At 53.2% G+C, this 20,297-nt stretch overlaps 6 protein-coding genes across 6 annotated transcripts; 4 read left to right on the forward strand and 2 right to left on the reverse strand.

Annotated features, from left to right (window-relative positions):
• Positions 1-1,292: 1,292 nt before the first annotated feature.
• Positions 1,293-1,673, forward strand: PHACADRAFT_184595 (uncharacterized protein; the record flags this gene model as incomplete). The annotated part of the gene is made up of 1 exon (XM_007396085.1): positions 1,293-1,673. Exon 1 carries the CDS (start codon positions 1,308-1,310, stop codon positions 1,671-1,673), a length of 366 nt encoding a protein of 121 aa, XP_007396147.1. The 5' UTR covers positions 1,293-1,307.
• A 1,027-nt stretch (positions 1,674-2,700) lies between these two features.
• Positions 2,701-8,391, reverse strand: PHACADRAFT_144677 (uncharacterized protein). The gene is made up of 13 exons (XM_007396086.1): positions 8,228-8,391; positions 8,040-8,169; positions 7,748-7,985; positions 7,483-7,699; positions 6,748-7,431; positions 6,644-6,697; positions 5,799-6,592; positions 5,235-5,750; positions 4,019-5,177; positions 3,435-3,966; positions 3,265-3,386; positions 3,115-3,216; positions 2,701-3,065 (listed from the first exon to the last, which is right to left on the reverse strand). Exons 1-13 carry the CDS (start codon positions 8,366-8,368, stop codon positions 2,859-2,861), a joined length of 4,896 nt encoding a protein of 1,631 aa, XP_007396148.1. The 5' UTR covers positions 8,369-8,391; the 3' UTR covers positions 2,701-2,858.
• A 149-nt stretch (positions 8,392-8,540) lies between these two features.
• PHACADRAFT_209358 (uncharacterized protein) lies at positions 8,541-10,692 on the reverse strand (the record flags this gene model as incomplete). The annotated part of the gene is made up of 8 exons (XM_007396087.1): positions 8,541-9,320; positions 9,376-9,427; positions 9,475-9,484; positions 9,538-9,593; positions 9,646-9,822; positions 9,877-9,911; positions 9,967-10,632; positions 10,687-10,692. 8 exons carry the CDS (start codon positions 10,690-10,692, stop codon positions 8,583-8,585), a joined length of 1,740 nt encoding a protein of 579 aa, XP_007396149.1. The 3' UTR covers positions 8,541-8,582.
• A 1,390-nt stretch (positions 10,693-12,082) lies between these two features.
• Positions 12,083-14,034, forward strand: PHACADRAFT_209359 (uncharacterized protein; the record flags this gene model as incomplete). The annotated part of the gene is made up of 5 exons (XM_007396088.1): positions 12,083-12,096; positions 12,148-12,219; positions 12,274-12,436; positions 12,488-13,142; positions 13,195-14,034. 5 exons carry the CDS (start codon positions 12,083-12,085, stop codon positions 13,494-13,496), a joined length of 1,206 nt encoding a protein of 401 aa, XP_007396150.1. The 3' UTR covers positions 13,497-14,034.
• Positions 14,035-14,661: 627 nt separating this feature from the next.
• Positions 14,662-18,300, forward strand: PHACADRAFT_256742 (glycoside hydrolase family 3 protein). Its single transcript, XM_007396089.1, has 12 exons — positions 14,662-15,271; positions 15,323-15,373; positions 15,424-15,604; positions 15,670-15,820; positions 15,874-15,921; positions 15,975-16,076; positions 16,134-16,624; positions 16,678-17,014; positions 17,066-17,204; positions 17,261-17,479; positions 17,535-17,809; positions 17,862-18,300. The coding sequence occupies exons 1-12, from the start codon at positions 15,116-15,118 to the stop codon at positions 18,265-18,267; spliced, it is 2,556 nt and encodes an 851-aa protein (XP_007396151.1). The 5' UTR covers positions 14,662-15,115; the 3' UTR covers positions 18,268-18,300.
• Positions 18,301-19,014: 714 nt separating this feature from the next.
• Positions 19,015-19,404, forward strand: PHACADRAFT_96246 (uncharacterized protein; the record flags this gene model as incomplete). Its single annotated transcript, XM_007396090.1, has 1 exon — positions 19,015-19,404. One exon carries the CDS (start codon positions 19,015-19,017, stop codon positions 19,402-19,404), a length of 390 nt encoding a protein of 129 aa, XP_007396152.1.
• Between the last annotated feature and the right edge of the window lie 893 nt (positions 19,405-20,297).

Raw genomic sequence — 20,297 nt, forward strand, 5'->3', positions numbered from 1 at the left:
CCTTTAGAGGTTGGCATGTCCTATCATTGATCTCGTCGTTGAGAAGTGGGCCGATAACCTATGCAAGTGTTAGCCTGGCACTTCGGAGGTGACACGACATACTCTCGCGCTAGGACTTCGAGAGCTGGCCTAGAGAAGACTGCCGCATGGGTGAGGACCTTTGGTAGCCCTTTTTTAGAGTCAATCTGCCTTAGTATCGCATGTGGTACTGTCATTGCTCAATGAGGTTGAACTAATATTAATATTGTTCCTCTTGAATGAAGTATGGGCTCATGACATTCCCGCATACCGCACTCTCGCAGGCAGGCTGCCAGTGCCCACAGTAGACTATATGTAGAGGAGCAGTCAATAAATACACATTACATTATATTTATAATGCTCGCCTTCAGACTGTGCTCAATACAAGTTAGGATCATGACTACCATCACTCCCAGTAAGTCTCAGGGCATAGGCGCTTGATACAGTGCGCCGGGCTTGGGGGTTCAAAGAGGCCGCCCGAGAACAATGCACAGGCGGTGCGATGCACTCTTCAGCCCAATAAAGGTCAAGTCTGTTAGCAAGACTATGAATGTACAACACCAAGACCTTTTACAAACAACAAGAGGAAACTGTATGTTTACTGTGTATAAACGTTTACACCAAGTTTACATGACTTCATTTACACACACGGAAACGGTAAACAGTAATAAACGTTTATACACAGTAAACAAACAAAACGGTTGGAGCCTTACTCTCCAGGCTTGCATTCGCAGTTCGAAATAATCACATGCATTGAATTTTGGATTAGTTGATGGCTTAGATTTTACATAAAAACAGCGCTTGCCGATTCATGTACCGCCGCGGTCGCTTCGTGGCGTCATTGACTCGAGGGACGGGAAGCTCCGTTCCCTCTGTACCTCGCACGGCCTCATCGAGCACAGGTTTCTGCTTGTTTACATAGCGCCGAGAATAAGTCTTCTCGCGGTTGACCGGCCATCGTCAATCAGCCGTGAGAAGACTCTCTCGTTGGATGACATCCAACAGGCCTAACAAGATTTACCCGCCGAAATTTCTTTATGGCGCAAATCTCAGCGAGACCTAGACAGTCAGCTTTACATCCAAGATGCCTTCTCCTCATGGTTTAGGGGCAGAAGTTCCATATTCTTACTCCATGGCGACAGATTTTGCCGAGTGGCTGACCTTTACGCGTCAGCCTTGAACGGATAAATAACGTGTGTACACTGTCATCTTCTCTTCCCCAGTGACTTTCACTACTCCTGTCCACGCGCACGCACATCATCCAAACTTTCCCCACACACTTGCACGCAATGGCTGCTACTTGGCATGACATGCCCTTCATCCGCGTCGTTGATGAGTCCCGCCCGATCATCGACGACGGGTTCCAGCTCTTGCAACACGCGTACGCTCGTCAGGACCCAAGCATCCGCTACCGTGGCTTTGAGATGTCTCTGCGAGCTAACACCTCGAAGCCCGAGCCCACTCCCTCCGACAGGCCTCGGGGCATCCACATCAGTGCCCCGAAGACGGTCCCTGGACTCATCGCTTCTTCGCTTCTCCTCCCGCTCGATGTCGCCCGCCAGTGCAAGCACATCACGCACCGGAGGGAGGGTTTCGAGATGAATGAGGCGAGGAAGCACTTGGACATTGAAGCGGTGCGTAATGGCTGGTTCTGATTTTCATTTTGTCTTTCTTTCTTTCTCCGTGATATTTGGCTGTCCGCCGGCGGGGGCGCGGAAGGTGCAGAAGTGCGCAGCTGTGCCGGAAGCAACCTCGTTGGTCGTGGATGAGGTTTCTAATTTCTTTTCCTCGCCCAAAAACCACAAAACCACAAAAACCCTCTTGCTCTCTCTCCGCTATTAAAACCTAATACTCCGAGCTCCTTAGAGCCCGGGGCCACCCCCTACACTGATGTACTTGCTTTTGCAGTCAGGCCAACCATGACCCTCACTGCACGCGCAACCTGAACTCTGGACCCCGGACCCTAGACCTCTACGGTGCGCTCGGGGCATGCTCGACGGTTGCCGACGCCGAGCGCGCCCCGAGGATTTATACTCTCTCGCGCATATCCACATCTGCTGATCCCTTTTGCGCACACCACTAGGGCTTCAGAACGACAGGACTGGGGACGGTTCGGCCAGCCGCTCGCCCGGTCAGGTGCTAGCACGCGGAAGTCGTAGGTGTTCTTCACTCTGACTGTGAGCGAACCGAGGCTGACATGCAGATTGACAGAGACTCCGTGGCGACTGGCACCATCCTGAGGGAAGGGCAGTCGCAGATACCAAGAAGCTAGTCTGCGGGTGCCCCAGCGCAGACCTTTCCGCGGTCCTCAGGATAAGTACTCGTGTGCGTGCAGCTGGCAACCGGACGTTGCCCGTTGCCGCGACGAGGAAACTAACATGCGCTTTCGTCCACCCGGCGGCGGCTACATCCCAGGCGGCGAGTGCAATGCCTGACCCCGTGGGAGCAGTGTCAGTCGGACCATCTCTTGTCAGAAATGTCTACTACAGCAGTTTAAGTCTCCTGCCGTTATGTGCATCTGTGGACCTACCTGCGTCTGATTTGACTTGTCTATTTCTCTCGCTCACGAGTGGTCCTCTTTTTATTAAATTCGAAAATCTAGAGTGTGAAGTCAGCAGCTGTGTTAGTGCATGGCGATGTACCATAATACGCCTTGTTTCGCTAAATCGACACCGAGCGTTGGCGGAGCGATGCCTTTCTACACCCTGAAGTACGAGAGGCAGAAAGTTAGAGAATGAATTATACTATCCGGTCCTCCGATTGAATAAGCAAATTAGGTGTAGATTACACGATCCAAAACAGCCCAAGTATTAACGACGAAGGGATAAAGGAGAGCACGACTATGCTACCAGAGCAGCCAGTCTCCGGAGATGTGGCACGTTCAGGTACGCGGGCACATACGTCTCTAGACCGGATACGTCTCTTGGTAATGGGAGTTCGTACGGGCCTACATCTTCCGTCTCTGGTGGAAGGAGCAGGTGGTCGTTTCTGTCGTTAGCGTTGACGCGAGATGCTACCACGCGAAGAATCTCAGGCGAGATGGGGGTCTATAGTGTATAATCAGCAACAAATCAATACCACTAGGAAGACGCATACCTCGTAGTCTGCGACGTAGTAGTTCGTGCACATGCGCTGTATTTGCGTGGGCGTCAACATCCAGCATACGTCGTAGATAATCTCAATATCCGCCGGCGTTGACTGGACAATGTCAGAGAAAGTTGCGGGAGGACATGATATGTACGATACCTTCTTAAGCTGCAGCAACTTGGTGGCCTGCATCAAGTGCTCAAGTTGAAGGGTTCCTTCTGGCATGTCGTGAGACTTGCACCACTCCTCTATACGAGTGATATTATATTGTATTTGCATAGCTGAAGAACGTCAGTGTTGTTTGAAGGGCTGAGGCGTATGATGCACACCTCGTTTCCATGAACAGAAATTACGTCGCATGAGTAGGTCGTTAAAGCTCGTGACGCCAATTAACTTGAGGAGCTCCGTGGTGACTTGTTGAATCACCGACTCTTCCATGTAGTAGCTCTTCAAGCTTTTCCAAACCTTATTCAACAGGTTGAGGATATCGTCCATGCTGTAGGCAGGCTGGGTATTCGAGTTGATGAGCCGATTGAAGAAGCGTCCACCGCCCTCGGCTGTGGTGAAGCCGGGTAACGACTGGCTCTCGATGAGCGCGGGTATAACCATCTTCTGGAGCCGCTTCTTGGTCTCAAGCATCCAGGTGTGGTAGATGTTGTACTCTAGACTGTCTAGATCGTGTTTGACAACAGAAACGAGACGTTCGTAGTCGCCCCACTCGAACGGCCGCACTGCGTTCTCTTCACCAGGACCAATGCCTTGGAGCATGTCACTCTCGGCGATGCAGATGAATGACAGCATCTCGTGAACGTTTGATAACCAGAAGATACCAGGGACAATCGCGTCCTCGCCAGAGAAGGACTGTAGAAACTCGTCAGTATCGCATAGATGCCTGGCGGCGCAGCCGACTTACCATCACATGACTCTGGATTGTCTGCATGACGTTCGCGAGGAAGCGCTCGCTTTCGGCAATGAGACCGTACTTCCACATCTCGTTCGTGACTAAACTGATCAGGTTCGCGGGGAACAGGATCTCCTTCATCACCGGCGGGTTATTAGCATTCGGCGCAGGGATCTTGAGGCCGCGAATGAGGCCGTCCAAAACATCCTCGTCCAGGTGCTTGATATCCTGCATGAGACGAATCTTCTCCTCGGCAGGGTCGTCATAGATATCTGAGAGACCGTTGGAGCGCGGGAAGCGGGGTACACTGTCCTCTCCATTGTAGGCAACAGAGACAGCGCGAGGGTTGGATGCCTGACTCTTCTTCGCATTCATCATCAGCTCGTCAACAGACGTCCTATTATCCGATGGGCTGATGGCGTAGACACCAGCTGAACTGTGACGGCGTTGGTGTGCACGACCGTTGACAGCCACCGCGCCGCTTGGGCTGACGGCACTGACGTTTGGCGGCTCGGCCAACCGGAGATTGGGTGCGAACGTGGGCGACAACGGTTGCTGCTCGCGTCCACGGGCCGTCAGAGAGTTCAAAGCGTTTGCGCGGTTGAGCTGCTCGCGCAAGCTGCTGACCTCGTTCTTGAGTGTGAGGATCACAGAGCTGTCCTCGGTAGCACGCTGAGGCGCGGTAGCGGCAGCCTTCTGGACACCCTCTAGCTGGCTCGCTTGGCGCACTATGTCGTCTGTAAGCCTCTGGATCTTCTCCTCCTGTTCTTGCGCACGGAACAGAGCCTCTTCGAGACGCTTCTCGACGTTTGCCTTCTGCAACAAGAGCTCGTCGCGCTGGGCAATTTCGAGCTGAGCCTCTTGCAGATTGCTCTGCAGCTGCTTTGCACGCGCATCCGCATCTTCGTGCCTGCTTGTCATATTTGCCAGCTGCTGCTCGATCTGTACGAGTTGAATCTCGAGACCCCTCTTCTCCTCTGTTCTCCTCTGCAGCGATTGAGTGAGTTCGACAACCTTATTCTCGAGCCGGTACGAGATTTCCTTGAACTTTGACACCGAGCGCGCCTCAGCCTTGAGCGCTTTGAGCTCCTTCCGTGCTAACCTACGCCGGATGCAGGACTGCAGGTAGATGACGTGCTTAACGTCCGTGCGGTATAATCTTCGGACGAGACTGATGATAGACAACATTAGAGCCGGTATCACGCCTGAAAACAAGGACAGGACTTACGCTCCACGGAGCAGGCTTTGAAGGAGGGTAGCGGCGTGTCCCCGTCTTGACTCTTTGAAGAGCTGGCGAGCCTGAGCGCCGCGAACGCGGCTTTGGAACTTGACAACAGCATTACGGACATCGATGAATCTTCGCCTCTGGATGTATCTCCGGATCGCGGCCTGCATCCGAACTGCAGCTGTTTCCCGCCGAACGCCCTCAACAAACCGCTTGGCGAGGACACCACGCCACCAAGTTTGGATTTCGATCGTCGCATGGCGGAGCTCCTGGTACTTCTTGACAGCCATCTTCCTGCGCATGTTCTTCTGCACAACGGTGACAAGTGCATTCAGGCGGTTCAAGCGCAACGATTCGAGAGCGGCAAGCATACCAGCACGGAAGAAGATTTTTGTCAAACCAGATTGGTACTTGTCGGGGTCGTTTATCGTGCGCTCAAGAATCAGATTACAGAGCTGCTGGAGCTCAAGGTTCTGGATCATGGGTTTCCACTCCGAGGAGGACACCAACATGTAGTATCTAGAGAGGGGTCAGGGACACTTCGAAAGATCGAGTGAGGTAACCTACCGTTCCGCAAACTCCTCGTACGTCCATCGAGTGGGGTAGCCCGCGCAGCTGATGCGAATTGTTTCGAGGACACCACAAGCTCGCAACTGACCGAGTACCTGCGCTGGGGTGAACTCCCACGCCCGCTTTACCTCGTTCGGTTTAATACAACGGATGTAGTGTACGTTGGTCATGCCAAGCGTCTCCATGAGGTTATTTAGAGATGCCTTGAAGATCGATGCCTGCGTTGGCTTCTTAACCACTGCACCTGGCCGCTTAGCCCCCTGACTCGCAGCCTGGGACATGATGGAAGCACGGCCAGGGTCAGGAATGATCGACTGGCGTTTCGAGCTGGTACTCGTGGTGCTCGCAGTAGGAGATGCGGGGGGAGCTTCAGGTGACTTCGTGGCAGCGAAGGCGGCATCGAGGACTTCCTTCAAGAAAGCGTTTTTGGTGTCCATAAGGAGGGCCATGTGTTCGTCCGGAACAGTGTCACGATTTTTCTCGAGGAAACCCTCGACCTCGTAGGTGACGTCCAAGGCATAGTGGGCGATCGTGAACGCAGAGTTACCGAACCGAGGCTTCTTAAAAACAGTCTTGTTTCCCGGCTTTAGAAGCTGATTGTTGAGCTTCTGCAAGAAGGAGGTATCCGTACCCGCGGGTAGACGAGACTCTTCGTCGAGAAGAGCCAAGACACCAAGCTTGCCCTCGACAACATCGATACACGGCTGGTTATCTGAGAAGTCAATGAAAGTCCAGTTGATCTTCTCGCGCATGTACTCTTCCTGCTCGAGCTTGAAGACGTGCGCGTTGAACTGACAGGAAAAGTCAGTCCCGCGAAAGTGGCACCACCAATCATCGCCTACCTCTTGCTGAAGTTTCTCGTTAGCGTAGTTGATACTGAACTGCTCAAAGGAATTCTACGACAGCTCCATAAGTATATGCTGACACGAGAGGGCCGGCGCAATACCTTCTTAAAATGCTCGAAGCCGTAGATATCCAGCACACCAATAAACATCTCGGCCTTGTTTGCAGCTTCGCCATTCTCTCCGGCCAGACTCTCGTTGACAATTGCGACAAGCCACTCGAATAGACACGCATACACGAATTTTGCGACGGAGTCTCGAACGACCGTAGCCTGTGCAGCGTTGAGAGACGTGATAATCTTCTCGGAACGCGTCGTGATCTGCTTCTTGACCGTCCACTTCTTGAACTCCGCAAGGGGAACGCCGAGAAACCGTGTCGCCAACTGGAGCGCTGAATCCGTGTCGTCTATATTCGAATCGTTCCGCGCCTGGGTCACCTGGATGTTTCCGAGATGGAGCAACGCCGATAACAGTTTGAAAACAGCCCACTGTTTTTCGATACCGATACCGATGGTTGACAGAGCAGTTTGTGTCGTCCTGAACTCTTCAGCATCGTCAACACCATTGATTGGTGTCGAGGTTGGGCCGCCTTGTTTCAGATAGTGGAATTTTGAGACATCAACATCCAGCGCGAGATCTTTCCGCTCCTTGAGAGGCGCGCCGGCACAGAGCTGGTAGAAGATGTGGTAATTTCGCTCCGTAAGAGGCTGGAAGACCACACGGGAACGCTCGAGAAGGTATGTCCGGATACGAGCACCAACGATCTCCTGCTTGCCATCGAACAGGATCTGAGAGGAAGGTGAGCTCGTATCTTCTTGTCAATTTCGCGCCAAACGCACCTGGATGTATTTACCGAATCGTGAAGAGTTGTCGTTACGGGTTGTTTTCGCGTTACCAAATGCTTCAAGCACAGGATTGGTAGCCAGGATTTGACGCTCGACTTCGGAGGATTCGTCCAGCGATGCCTTCGTCTTGCCGCGACCCTGGGCATCCGGGGGATTGACAGAGGCCAGGTAGCGCATGATGAACTTTGCGGATTCTGTCTTACCTGCACCACTGCACCAAAGTCAACGTTAGTCGCAACGAAATCGGAGGGTAACGAACCTTTCTCCAGAGACAATGATAGTCTGGCCTGTTCCATCTCTGCTCATCGCCGTATATGCATCCTCTGCAATAGCAAACAAGTGTGGCTCCAGTTCTCCTCTCTTCCTGCCACTGTACGCCTGAATGATCTCGGGGCCGTAGAGCGTAACGCGCTGGAATGGGTTCATGGCAATGAGCACGATACCAGAGTACGTGTAGATGCTGTGCTGTGCATAACGGTTCCGGATCGTGTGGAGAACTGTATACGGGTCTCAAACCTCGTATAGTAGCGGAGAACGAGCAGAGAGCACACCTGAAGGCTCGTTGAGATGGGATAGCGTAGCCAAATCATCAGCGGTTTCCAGTAATGGCGGGTTTCGTAATGGCGGGAGGTCTTCGCGGCCGTCCTTAATCTCCTTCACAGTCGTGCTGACGACAATTTCCTGCAATGCAAGTTCATTCTCTACGCTCCACCCGCAAGCGTGGCACGGCGAGACTCACTTTGCCGCGTTCATCTTGGAAGACGAGCTTGACGGAGTCGTCTGGGTTCTTGATGACGGAGGTCACCTCGCCCGATATCCAGCTGAGCTCCTTGTCTGGGAACCAGACCTGGGTTCCCTTGGTGTAAATGTTCTCCGCCATGGCGGTAGTGAAGGGACACTGTCCTAACTTTGCGAACGACGAGAGTGTTGACCGCACGAGGTAGGTATTTCTCACGATCACATCAATCCTCTATTTCCGTTTGATCCAAAGCTTATAGCAAAAGCCACTGCCGCCGAAAAACCCACAAATTAATACGCGTGACGGGTGGTCGAGAAAATGTTTTTCAAGGAAGATTTTCAGCATACAGCGATGATCATGTCTTTAGGGTCTTTCCGAAACATATGTGCAGGCCTTCCACATCCTCAACCAATGCGCCCACGAATAAGTCCGGCCGCACCACCGCAGTTACCGCTTCATCTTCCCCAACCAAGCAAGAAGAATGTGCGGAGCCATCCCTGTCCTCCAGTACAATCGCCTTTTCGTGAGGTGTTCCGCTCTCGCGTGTAACGACAAACGTTTGTACAACTCCTTGGGGATAATGCTGAGCCGCATCCCTAAACTGCCGTGCGTAGTCTTGCCAACCGCGTGGGGCAAAGATCAACAAAGTGTGCCGATGGGTACTGAATAATTCGAATAGCGTTGTCTCCTTGCTTCCAAGGATAAGCCCAGATGCACCGGGTGCGCGGTCACCGGCACGCAGCGTCCGAGTACCCTCATATCCAACATACGAACGAGCAAGGGCATCGTCTTGGTCGAGTGGCGTCCGAGTATGTTCGTCCAAGACGATGTCGCTATATCGGCAGTTAACGCCGAAGAACCCGAGGGCATCGTTCCGCCAGCGCATCCAACCGGACCTCGTGTCGTCCTCTGCGTCCGCTGCAACGTCTGCAGATTCTTTCGGCTTGAGATGCGATATCAGGTGTGTATAGAGCTGCGTAGTAGCTGCCAGCATCTGACTGATGACAGGGATACGCTCATGATTGAGGGAGTCGAGCAATGAAGAGTCCGCAAGACTCTTCATGACGAGCGCAAGCTTCCACGCAAGGTTTGCCTGGGTACGGCTTAGCACAGGTATGGCCCGAATAATACGGCTCGGAGTAACTTACAGCGTCCATGATACCACTGTTCACGCCTTGTCCGCCGGAATATGAGTGCACGCTTGGAAGGGATCAGACCAGGGATAGGCTACTTAATCTCAAACCAACTGTGACGCATCTAGGCAGACAGTTCAGCAACGAAAGACATTTCTGAAGGACATTGAAACGTACTTCCAATACCGAATACTCTGACGGCACGGAATGTCTCTACCATTCTCATGTTTGGTCTGCGGACAATCGATTTACCCCGTACGTCTCGTTGTTTGCGCGCGGACTCACTTGTGATACAAAAGCCAATGCCATTTTCCAAATGCCAACTTTGGCCAACTTGTGTGCTCGCGAATGAATTTCTCAGCCGCCTCAGGCTTGCCGAAGTCGACGGGATCGAAATTCTGACCAGTTATGCCGACATCGAACAAATTCCCTTGTCCAATCTGATTGGGACGCATGATCATTCTAGAGTCATGTCAATCCAAGAAATGCGATGATAAGTGCATAAAAGGGGCTCACGACCACTCTCCTGGTCTACCGTAGGCATGCCACCACTTCAGATGGAAACTTCTATCAGTACGAGAAAATTCTCGTCCATGAAACGCTCACTCCGTTATCAAGTCCATCAATTTCAACGTCTCCCCAGACCGCGCCGTCTGCATCCCTATTCTCTCCCGCAAAGCTCAGATTCAGCAGCTTCCTAGTTGCGCCCTTCGCTCCGTCAGCTCCTACCAAGTACTGACATTCGATGAGTTCGGTGTTGCCTGTCAGCAGGCTATCCTGAAATATAGCGGTGGTAGCGATTACACGGTCCTCTTTCTGCTCGAGGTCGACGAGACCTGTGGACAGCTCGACCTTGACTCCATGGCGCTCGAGCTGTGCCGCGAAGATACGCACTAGTGTCTCCTGTTGCAAGCACCTACCATTGGTCTTCAGAGCTGTCAGCTGTTGATTTTCGATGGCAGGATATATAGTGAGAGTGCGTACGAAAGGGCGATCCGGCCAAGACTTTCGGTCAAGATATAGGGTCCATTCCTTGGCAACTTCGTTCGTACCAGGCTTGTACGCGCGGAAAGTCGGAATAGGCGTGTCGTGCTTGCTGACATCGCCTAGAATACCCAAAATCTGGAATAATTCGTAGGTGCGTGGCTGTGGCAAGCAAAGGTTACGCTTGACGTCCAAGCTCAACAAATAGAGGCACACCTGAATACCGAAGCCGCGAGAACCTATCTGGTGCTCGCCATGCTTCTCGATGATGCGCACAGGAATGTCATTCTAGACAAGATAAAGGGCTGTTGCGAGACCAGTTGGCCCTGCGCCGACCTACACTCGCATGTCAGCCTAAAGCATGCAAAGGGACGCACTCCACATACTACGAGGACAGGAAGATTCGCAGGTATCGAAAGGATAGCTGATCTTTGCTGCGAGCAAGCCAAACCCGTCCTTATAAGCAGGCCGCGAACCCTGTCACCGCTGGATGACGGTGCTCAGACTCCATTATTTGAATCGGGATCCCGCACGGCATGTTTCCAAAGGTTTCTAACAGTATGTATGTGTTTCAGCTGTGAACCACGGTCCAGACTTGCCTCATCACGCGTCATGTCGAATATCCGCCTGTATTCGACCTCCTCAAAGGAATGGGCGCCCGTCTGAAAGGAACTATGGTGGGGGACGGAACTTCATGTCAAGCCGCAATTTCGCCCGGGAGGGCCGCAAAATGCGGTTTTTAGGACCAGAGTGGCCTAGTTAAGTCCAAATCTCGACGTACGAGAAAATCGAGAAATTTAACCCTAACCCTAGAAAAACGGCCAAATTCGCCCCTGGTCAACGGCTCCATACACCTTAAATACTCTCATAGAGCACTCTAGAGAGCATCAATCAACCTTCTTCACACATCTGGGATACTTCTCTCTACATCACAATGGTCCTACAAATGAGGGTAGACCTCCACTGTCGTCGACACCTGCCACTTGACCTAACCCTAGGTGGAACCGAGTCCGAAGCGCCCATTGAGCGTCTTATTACGTAATCCTAAACGACCAAATCATGGCTGCAAAACCTCAAATTTCGGAAATGCAAGAATCTGTCCCGTGGGACTTTATAACCGCCTATCCTAGTGTCCTATTGCGTCAGAAGCTGACCTTTAACGTGTCGTGACAAGTGAGCCTTAGCGGTGGGAAGACTGGCCTCGGGCGCTCGTCATAAAGTCCCGCCCCCCACCATACGACTGTGCCTAGGTGTGCCTTTTCCGGTGTCACACGGATATTACGGGAGCGCACTGGTGCATGAAAACGAGCATATGAAACGACCTTCGGGTCTGCACTAAACGCAGCTCGACGGTAGCTCGACGAGCACCACGGCTCGGTATTCGGGAGTGCTAGTGATCATTAATCATTATCGGCCAAAGTCTCCGTAGGGTGCAGACTGTCGTGAAAGCGAAGCAGTGTGACAAGCCAGAAGTTTGCATACACACACGCTCTGTTAAATACATCGATATCATCTCTCACCCTATCACATCGGTATCGTACGATCTCATTCTCGCTTTTTGACTTCTATAACCTTTTATGACTCTCCGAGGAGATCGCTGAGGTGGTAGGAAAGCAAGAGGTTTCCGCGTGCCTTTAGCCGAGCCAATCATTACGAGGCTCTGCAGAATGGCTGACTTCCTTCGAACTGCCTTCAGCGACTGCCTCCACACTCTTTCCCTATTCCCACTCACTTCGGTATGGTGAAGGAAACGTATGCGAGCCTTTCATTTTTGAAACGAGATTAGTACTGAAAATGCACCAGGAGATATTACGGTCTTCTAGAAGTCACTCCAAATGCCTCGGAGTCCGATCTCAAAAAAGCCTATCGCAAGAAGTAAGCAGTGTTGTCTTAGTATCAACGTCGTCATGGAGCCAACGCTGTCCACAGGGCTCTCCGACTACATCCAGACAAGGGTGGCGATCCTGAGCTCTTCAAAGAGGTCACACACGCCTATGAAGTGCTGTCTGACCCACAAAAACGGAGCATATACGATGCACGAGGCGAGGCAGGACTGAGCGAGTCGGGTGGCATGGGTGGCATGGACCCGCAAGTGAGATTCATAGTGACGAATCTTTCCTCCGCTAACCTGGGCACATACTAGGACCTGTTCAGCCAGCTGTTCGGTGGCGGCGGGCCTTTCGGGTTTGGTGGCGGAAGGCCACAAGGGCCGCGCAAGACGAAAGACCTCGTTCACCGCGTTACTGTCTCACTAGAGGACCTCTACCGGGGCAAGGTCACGAAGCTTGCGCTCACTCGCAACATCATCTGTGGCAAGTGCGGCGGCAAGGGTGGCAAGGAGGGTGCCGTGCGCACCTGCAGCAACTGTAACGGGCGGGGCATCCGCATCATGCTGCGCCAGATGGGCCCGATGGTCCAGCAAATTCAACAGGCGTGCGACGAGTGCCAGGGAGCGGGTGAGGTCATCAATGCCAAGGACCGTTGCCCGGACTGCAGAGGCAAGAAGGTCATCTCGGAAAAGAATATGCTCGAGGTTCATATCGACAAGGGTATGAAGGGCGGACAGACTATCACCTTCCGCGGCGAGAGTGACCAAGCCCCCGGCGCTGTCCCTGGCGATGTCGTCATCGTCATCGAGGAGAAACCACACGAACGCTTCAAGCGTAGGGATACGACCCTGTTCACCAAGACCGAAGTTGATATCCTGACCGCCCTGGCTGGCGGCCAGTTCGTAATCAAGCACCTAGACGACCGTGCTCTCGTCGTGAAAATTCATCCTGGCGAGGTTCTCCGGCACAGTCAGTTGCTTCAGCAACTTTGTGGCATCGCCAGAAGCTAATTTTATCCTAGATGCCCTGAAGGTCATCCCGAGCGAGGGCATGCCATCGCAGCGCCACCACGAGCCCGGCGACTTGTTCATCCGCATACAGGTCGAGTTTCCTGACAGCATGCCGCTCGATTCCATTCCGCTGCTCGAGAAGGCTCTGCCGGCCCGCAAGCCTCTCGAGCAGTTCCCCAAGAGCATCATGCTCGAAGAAGTCGAAGTTGTAGAAGCAGATGCTCGCCAGCACGAGCTGGCCGATGCGGGCGAGGCCATGGACGAGGATCATGAGGGCGAGAGCGAACCCCGCACGCAATGCGCTAACCAATAAACATATCTGGGATTTCGGCTGTACGACGCTGATTCTGGTTCTTCTTGTATCCCTATGCTGTCTTGTTATGTTGTTTTCTCGGTTTCGGTTTCGTTCTCGCGGATTTAGTGTAATGCGTCTATCATCATACGGTGCCTATGTCGTCACACCATCGTTTGTGCTGCAATGGCGGGGGGATTGGAACTTGTGCGGTGTGCTACTAATTATAATGTACAATTCAAGGTACAATCGGCTACCTTCCTCCCGGAGCGTCCGTGATGCTACCATCTTGTCTGACGATCCATTAGCTCAAGGGCTGGAGTGCTACGCGACGAAGGCTAACCTCAGGGTTCTTCTTGAACTGCTCGTACATCTCGTGATTGAAGAAACTAATCTCTGTCTCGTTCTCTGCATGTCCAGGTCAGGTTCAGGGTCCGACGTTGAGAACTCACCACGCACCTATGCCATACTCTGCAAGCGTTTTCATTCCATCATCCAATATCCAGTCATCATGATCCAGGTTGATGATGAGATTTGTTGTCTGCAAAGCAGAGACCATGAGTCGACTGTCAATATATCACAGGAGGCGAGCTGCTAACCTTTGCTCCATGCGCTTTGGTATACAACTTCAGGGTATCTGTGCTTATGGTTAGCACGGTCCAGTGGCTGTCCGGTCAAATGGGTGTACCAAGCACAACATTGCGGTATGGCTTCCATGCTGACTGGGTCTGGACGGCTTCAGCACAACGTCAGACGAGACGGCTTGGGGTTGTCTGAGCAAGGGAGCTTACTTTGTCTCGCAAGGTCTTTCAAGTCCTCTACGGTTGTTGTTTCGCAGTTGATGTTGTGGAGGATCAAGTGCTTCTCCGTCCGAAATTCGAAGGATTTGATTATCCGGATGGTGAGAGTTGCCCTCGTGCGTGGGACGGCCTCGTTCGTGAGAACCTCTTGCTCAGTAGCCATCATGGGGTTTGGACGACGAAGTCAAGGATGTGGTAGTAATGCAGGAAATAAGTATGCTGCTGCTCGACATCACCGCTTTACCGGTCCCAATAAGATCTGGTTTTTTGCAGCTTGGAAGAGAAACTTTCTGCAAGCGGACCAATTGCAACTTACTTAACGCCTCGGTCCTCTCCTGATTTGCCGCGAACCACATCATGCTCAGGGCCCGGAGGCATTTACCACCATGACTCGACAACGACGACGGGCTCTAAGCTGGACGTTAACTACGTTGGTCGTGGTCAGCTTCTCTCGTTGCCCCTTGGGAGCAGGCTGAGATGACTAGTAAATCACCGAGGAAGCGACCTTCCACCAAACCGGATCACCGTCTGCACTCGACGCCATTCGGCCACTGGCTCTCACCACACGCCTGCTCAATTCCGAGTCCAACCTTGCTTCAAGTCCCTCAAGCCGTTGCAGAGGGCGAGCGAGCCGAGCTTGCCTGTGAATACATAAGAACACATCTGACCACTCAAGACGAGATGCTTTTCCGAGGTTCCCCCGTGGCCAGCGCCGATATCCTGCCCAATTTCGCAAGCTTAAGGACATCGCAGCTATAAGAGGCCGAAGTGTCTTTGTGAGATGGGGTCATTTGTTTTGAGAGGATATCGTCGCAGCATCCCCGTGGAAAAGCTAAAGCCATGTCCCGTACATTCCTGGACGCCTCCATCCTCGAGCTCGTGCAGAAGTTGTCCACGGAGGAGAAGATATCTCTACTCGGGGCACCGAACTGGTGGAACACGACGTCGATACCCAGGCTTGGCATACCGTCCATTCGTATGAGCGATGGGCCAAACGTACGTGGACTCTACTCCTAGGATCAGCTCGTCGCTCACGTGCTGCACCAGGGTGTGCGAGGCTCTTCTCACTTTGTCTCGACTCCTGCACAGTGTTTCCCTGTATGTATACGCGTCATATTTTAAGAACGCTGCTTAGGGCGATCCAACAGTGTGCGACGTCTATGGCATCTACGTTCGACCCGGAACTTGTGCACAAGGTTGGAGCCTTGCTTGCGGCAGAGGCAAAAGTGAAGTCCTCGGTCGTTCTGCTCGCTCCGACTTGCAACATCCAGAGGACGCCTCTCGGTGGGCGCGCCTTTGAATCTTTCTCAGAAGACCCTCATCTCTCCGGTACGTCTTTATACCCGTTCTTTACGCGGAGATCAGCTTGTGTTCAAGCTCATACCACCCTCTAGGTATTATGGCTGCTGCCTATGTGGACGGCCTGCAAGAGAACGGCGTTGCTGCTACAATTAAGCATTACGTCGGTAACGACCAGGAGCACGAGCGGACCGCTGCCGAGTCTGTGATCTCTGACCGTGCCCTGCGAGAGATCTACTTGTACCCGTGCGCTATACCGCTTCAAGGAACTGCATATCCGATGATGAGCTGTGGTCTAGGTTTATGCTCGCCCAAAAACTCGCCAAGCCTTGGGCATATATGACATCGTTCGTAACATATGCTCCGCTTCGCGACTTTTGCCTCATTTTATCTGACATAGGTATGGCCGCATACATGGAGTCCATCTGTCCGAAAATCCCTACTTTCTAAAGGATATTCTTCGCAGAGAATGGGGGTTTGACGGTCTTGTCATAAGCGACTGGTAAGTCACCAATACTATATGCGCTCTGATTGCCCACCATCTTCGCGATCCTCTCAGGTTTGGGACATACAGTGTTGATCAGTCTATCAATGCCGGTATGGACCTCGAGATGCCCGGTCCCTCACGTTGGCGTACGCCTCTGCTCGTCACCCACATGCTGAGCAGCCAGAAAGTGCTGGATTCTACGCTGAACGAACGCGCTGCGACAGTGCTCGCGTTTGTCCAGAAGCAAGCGCGGAGGAACCCCGAGGTCGTCTATGGTGACGGCCAAGAACGTACTCGGGACAATCCTGAGACTAGGGCTTTCGCTCGGCGCCTCGCTGCAGAGGGTATGGTATTGCTTAAGAACGAAGGTTCAGTGTTACCCCTGAAGGTCGAGAAGGACAAGGTGAAGAAAGTCGCGATTATTGGGCCGAACGCGAAGGAGCGGGTCATTTCTGGAGGTGGATCGGCACAGTTGAAAGCTAGTTATGTGACCACTCCGTATGAAGGCTTGGTTGGCAATGCACCAGAAAGCATCGAGTTTTCGTACGAGGTCGGCTGTTACGGTAAGCCGGCCCCTCTGGAGTCTTGCATGGTCACTGAAGCACTACCGCTTAAGCGCACAAGTTCCTTCCCACACTCGAGAGCTTCTTGACCACACCTTCCGGCGAGTCGGGTTGGCTTTGCTCCTTCTACAACCACGACACTGAAGGCGAGCCCACTGGCTCCACTGTCGGGGAATTCGTACTTCGTGACACCCGCGTCAAGCTTAATGACTTCCTCCCGGCTGGTCTTACACCAACTTGGACGATCAAGCTTACCGGGAAACTCACGGTAGAGAGCACCGCTGACTATGAACTCGGTTTAACCGTCGCCGGACGAGCAAAGCTATTCATCGACGGCAAGTTGACGATCGATAACTGGACGAAACAAAAACCTGGAGAATTCTTTTATGGGTCAGTATCATGATTCCAGCTGAGAAAACGCACTGATTGAATTACTTACAGTCAAGGTACAATCGAAGAAAAGGCGGTGGTCCCGCTCGAAGCTGGAAAGCCTGTGGACGTGTACGTCAAGTATACCAATACGAAGCCTCCTGAAGGCCCCGAGGCCGACCGCTCGCAACCCGCGCTTATGCGGGGCGTGGTGCGTTACATGCGCAGACTCAGATTGTTGTCCTGCTGGTCTGACCTCAGGAACAGCGCCTTGGCGGCTGCGAGAAGATTGACGTCGACAAGGCTCTCGAAGCTGCGGTAGAGCTCGCTGCCAAGTCTGATGCAGTGATCGTTGTTGCTGGCCTGTCTCCAGAATGGGAGTCTGAAGGGTTCGATCGGCCGACGCTCAATATGCCCGGAAGGCAAAACGAGTTGATTGGGCGGGTAGGTAGGGCGAACGCGAACACTGTGGTCTGTCTACAAGCTGTAAGTGCTCTCGCCGTCTCTGGGTACATTGTGAGTCTCAGCGATATCGCTGTAGGGATCCGCTGTTTCGATGCCATGGGTCAATGATATCAGCTCCATAATCCAAGCATGGTACTCTGGCAACGAGGTTGGGAGCGCCCTGGCCGACGTGATCTATGGCAGTGTCAATCCATCGGGTCGTCTGCCCCTGACATTACCGGTCCGCGAGCAAGATACCCCAGCCTATCTGTGCTCGCACAGCGAGAACGGACAGATCCACTACAGAGAAGATATATTTGTTGGTTACAAGTGGTATCAGGCCCGTGCAATTGAGCCGCTGTTCCCCTTCGGGTAAGTATATCTACGACTTTATATGTAATGTTGGCTTAATGAATGAACCCAGGCACGGCCTATCCTACACCACCTTCTCCCTTGCTGACCTCGTCATATCCTCTCCGGTATCGTCTGCTTCTCTGTTTGCTCTTGATGTCTCTGTCAAGGTGACGAATCTGGGAAGCGTCACGGGCTCCGAAGTCGTGCAATTCTATGTCATTCTTCCTGACATCGGCCTTGCCACACCCAGCCTGCAACTCCGAAGCTTTTCCAAGGTTAAAGACCTCGAGCCCGGCCAGTCAAAGACTGCTACCGTGCAACTGGATAAGTACGCGGTGTCCTATTGGGATACGAGGCGGAACGCATGGGTTGCAAAGGCCGGGAAGTATGGGCTGGCCGTCGGTAGGAGCAGCGAGGATATCGTGCTAAAAGGATATTTTGAACTGCAGAATGAATTCGAATGGAATGGCTTGTAAACAAACGAAGCGAAGGAAGTGTACACTGATTCCGTAATAGACGACTTCTTCATTAATCATCATGTGTGATTATACGATGACGTCTATTTGTGGTGAGTCTATAGTGGCACTGATGTTGTGGTATCAGGCTAGTGAGACTTAAAAAGGTGAATAAACCCCTACAGTTCGAAATTTCGGTACTGACTAATACTTGCAGACTATGGACTGCATGTAATAACACACATCACTATAACGACGTGGTCTTCCGTCTCCGAACATCCTCACTGTCGGTATCAAAACTCGAACTTCTTGCACTTCAGCGGTGTACCGGCCAAAAAAAAGAAGAGGAAAGAAAACGACGTTGTGAGACAAAGCACAATGTATGTACGTGAACATGCGTTGCGCTCAATAACGATGCTAAAATGAACTAGTACTTTCACTGTCCATATCTAGTCTAGAGGAAGTTGCCCGTAGCTCACTGCGTCGGGGCACAGGAGCCTGAACATCGAAATATTACCCCATGAGCTGGGCCGCGGATCGATCTTGAGGCCACTGCTTCTGCTGACAGGGGTCGCGTGGACCATCCGCTCGCGATAGAGGCACTCAGACCTAACCGTTGCGCTTCTCCCGCGAGGCTGACAAGCCAGCCACGATCGAATGTGAGCCTCGCCTAAGGTACATAGGACGAGTCCCTCGCCTCTCGGTCCTCCAGTATACCTCGTATCCGCACCACTCCTGCACCCACAGCTTCCCACATCTACCTGTATTATGCCTCGCTTCAGCTCTCTTCGCAACGTCCTTCGCCGGTCGAACGACATCGCCCAAGAGATGGATGACTTCATGTCCGGTCCCTCCTCCATCCCTTTTACCCCGCGCCCGGAGTTTCCCTCCATCCCCTTCGTGTCGCTCCACCGCCGCCCGGGACTCATCTCCCTCGCCGAGGCTCAGCGTACGCCGGAGATCGTCTACCACTCCGTCAGCTCCATCCCGGAGCCGACGCCCGAACCTGAGCTCGAGTTCCCGGCGCACAGCTACCAGATCAAGCTCGTGCCTCTGGCAGTCGCTGCCGCCTGTCGGGACATCAAGTACCGTCGGGAGGGCTTCGAGATGATGGAGGCGCGTGCGCACATTGAGGCGGTCCGCGCCGACCTCTTCTAGGTGTGCCCTGTGTTCTTTGGCTCTTCGCCTGAGCTGAGGAGCACGACGCTCCGATGACGCTGTGGGCTGGGTCTTCGGGCCTGGGGAGGCTGACTTCTCGGATGCTGCGAACCTGTCGGGCGGCGGAAGTTGACGGAAGTGCGCAGCCGTCGATGGAAGCTGACTGGTGGACGAGTGGCTGACGGGTCGTCACCGGCGTCGTGCTCGTACGTGCTTGGTCTGGCGGGGGCCGAAGGCGGGCGGAAGTGCGCAGCCGACCGCTGGAGGTTTTCTCTGGGCTGAGTGCGAGCGGGTGTGAGGTCGGCGTCCTCTCCATTTTCCTTTCCCTTTTCATCATAAGCTCCAAAAATCCTCAAAATCACGTCTCGGATTTCTCTTTTTCTCTCTTTTCTTTTTGGTTGCGGTCTCGGTCTCGGTCTCTCTCTCTCTCTCTCTTATCGTTCTCGCGTTTTACCTATTTTGTCCCCCCGGCTCCGCATAATACTCCGGACTCCCTAGGGTTCAGAGCTATCCTCCCCACTGACGCTTTCCTGTCCCTGCAGATCAGCCAACCGTGACCCTCGCTGCGCGCGCATGCCCGATCCGAGCCAGGACGCTGGACCGTTGGAGCTCTGCGGTACGCTCGGGGTGTGTCCGATGGTTGTTCGAGAGTTCTATTCTCCGTCTCGCGTATGTGTTGTGCTGACCTTGTCTTTACCTTCCTCTTCCCTGCACGCCTAGGTCATCGGAGCGCTGCGGTACGCTTGGGGCATGCGCGACGGCCCACAACGTCGTGAATCCCTCGAATCTCTCATTTGTCCTGCTCTTGTGTGAATTCTCTGGCAGCTCACCTCCCCTTATGTGTCTCAGGGTCCCGGAACGACGAGGGCTGGGTGACGGTCTGGCCAGCCGGT

Source organism: Phanerochaete carnosa, assembly GCF_000300595.1.
Source record: "Phanerochaete carnosa HHB-10118-sp unplaced genomic scaffold PHACAscaffold_5, whole genome shotgun sequence".
In the NCBI taxonomy this organism is placed as follows: Eukaryota; Fungi; Basidiomycota; class Agaricomycetes; order Polyporales; family Phanerochaetaceae; genus Phanerochaete; species Phanerochaete carnosa.

Coding starts and splice junctions, on each gene's coding strand:
- PHACADRAFT_256742 (XM_007396089.1), top strand. CDS start 15,116: ATGTCCCGTACATTCCTGGACGCCTCCATCCTCGAGCTCGTGCAGAAG. Junction 17,015..17,065: donor CCTGGAGAATTCTTTTATGG/GTCAGTATCATG, acceptor AATTACTTACAG/TCAAGGTACAATCGAAGAAA. Junction 17,810..17,861: donor GAGCCGCTGTTCCCCTTCGG/GTAAGTATATCT, acceptor GAATGAACCCAG/GCACGGCCTATCCTACACCA.
- PHACADRAFT_144677 (XM_007396086.1), bottom strand. CDS start 8,368: ATGGCGGAGAACATTTACACCAAGGGAACCCAGGTCTGGTTCCCAGAC. Junction 8,170..8,227: donor TCCAAGATGAACGCGGCAAA/GTGAGTCTCGCC, acceptor CTTGCATTGCAG/GAAATTGTCGTCAGCACGAC. Junction 3,387..3,434: donor TTTCTGTTCATGGAAACGAG/GTGTGCATCATA, acceptor GACGTTCTTCAG/CTATGCAAATACAATATAAT.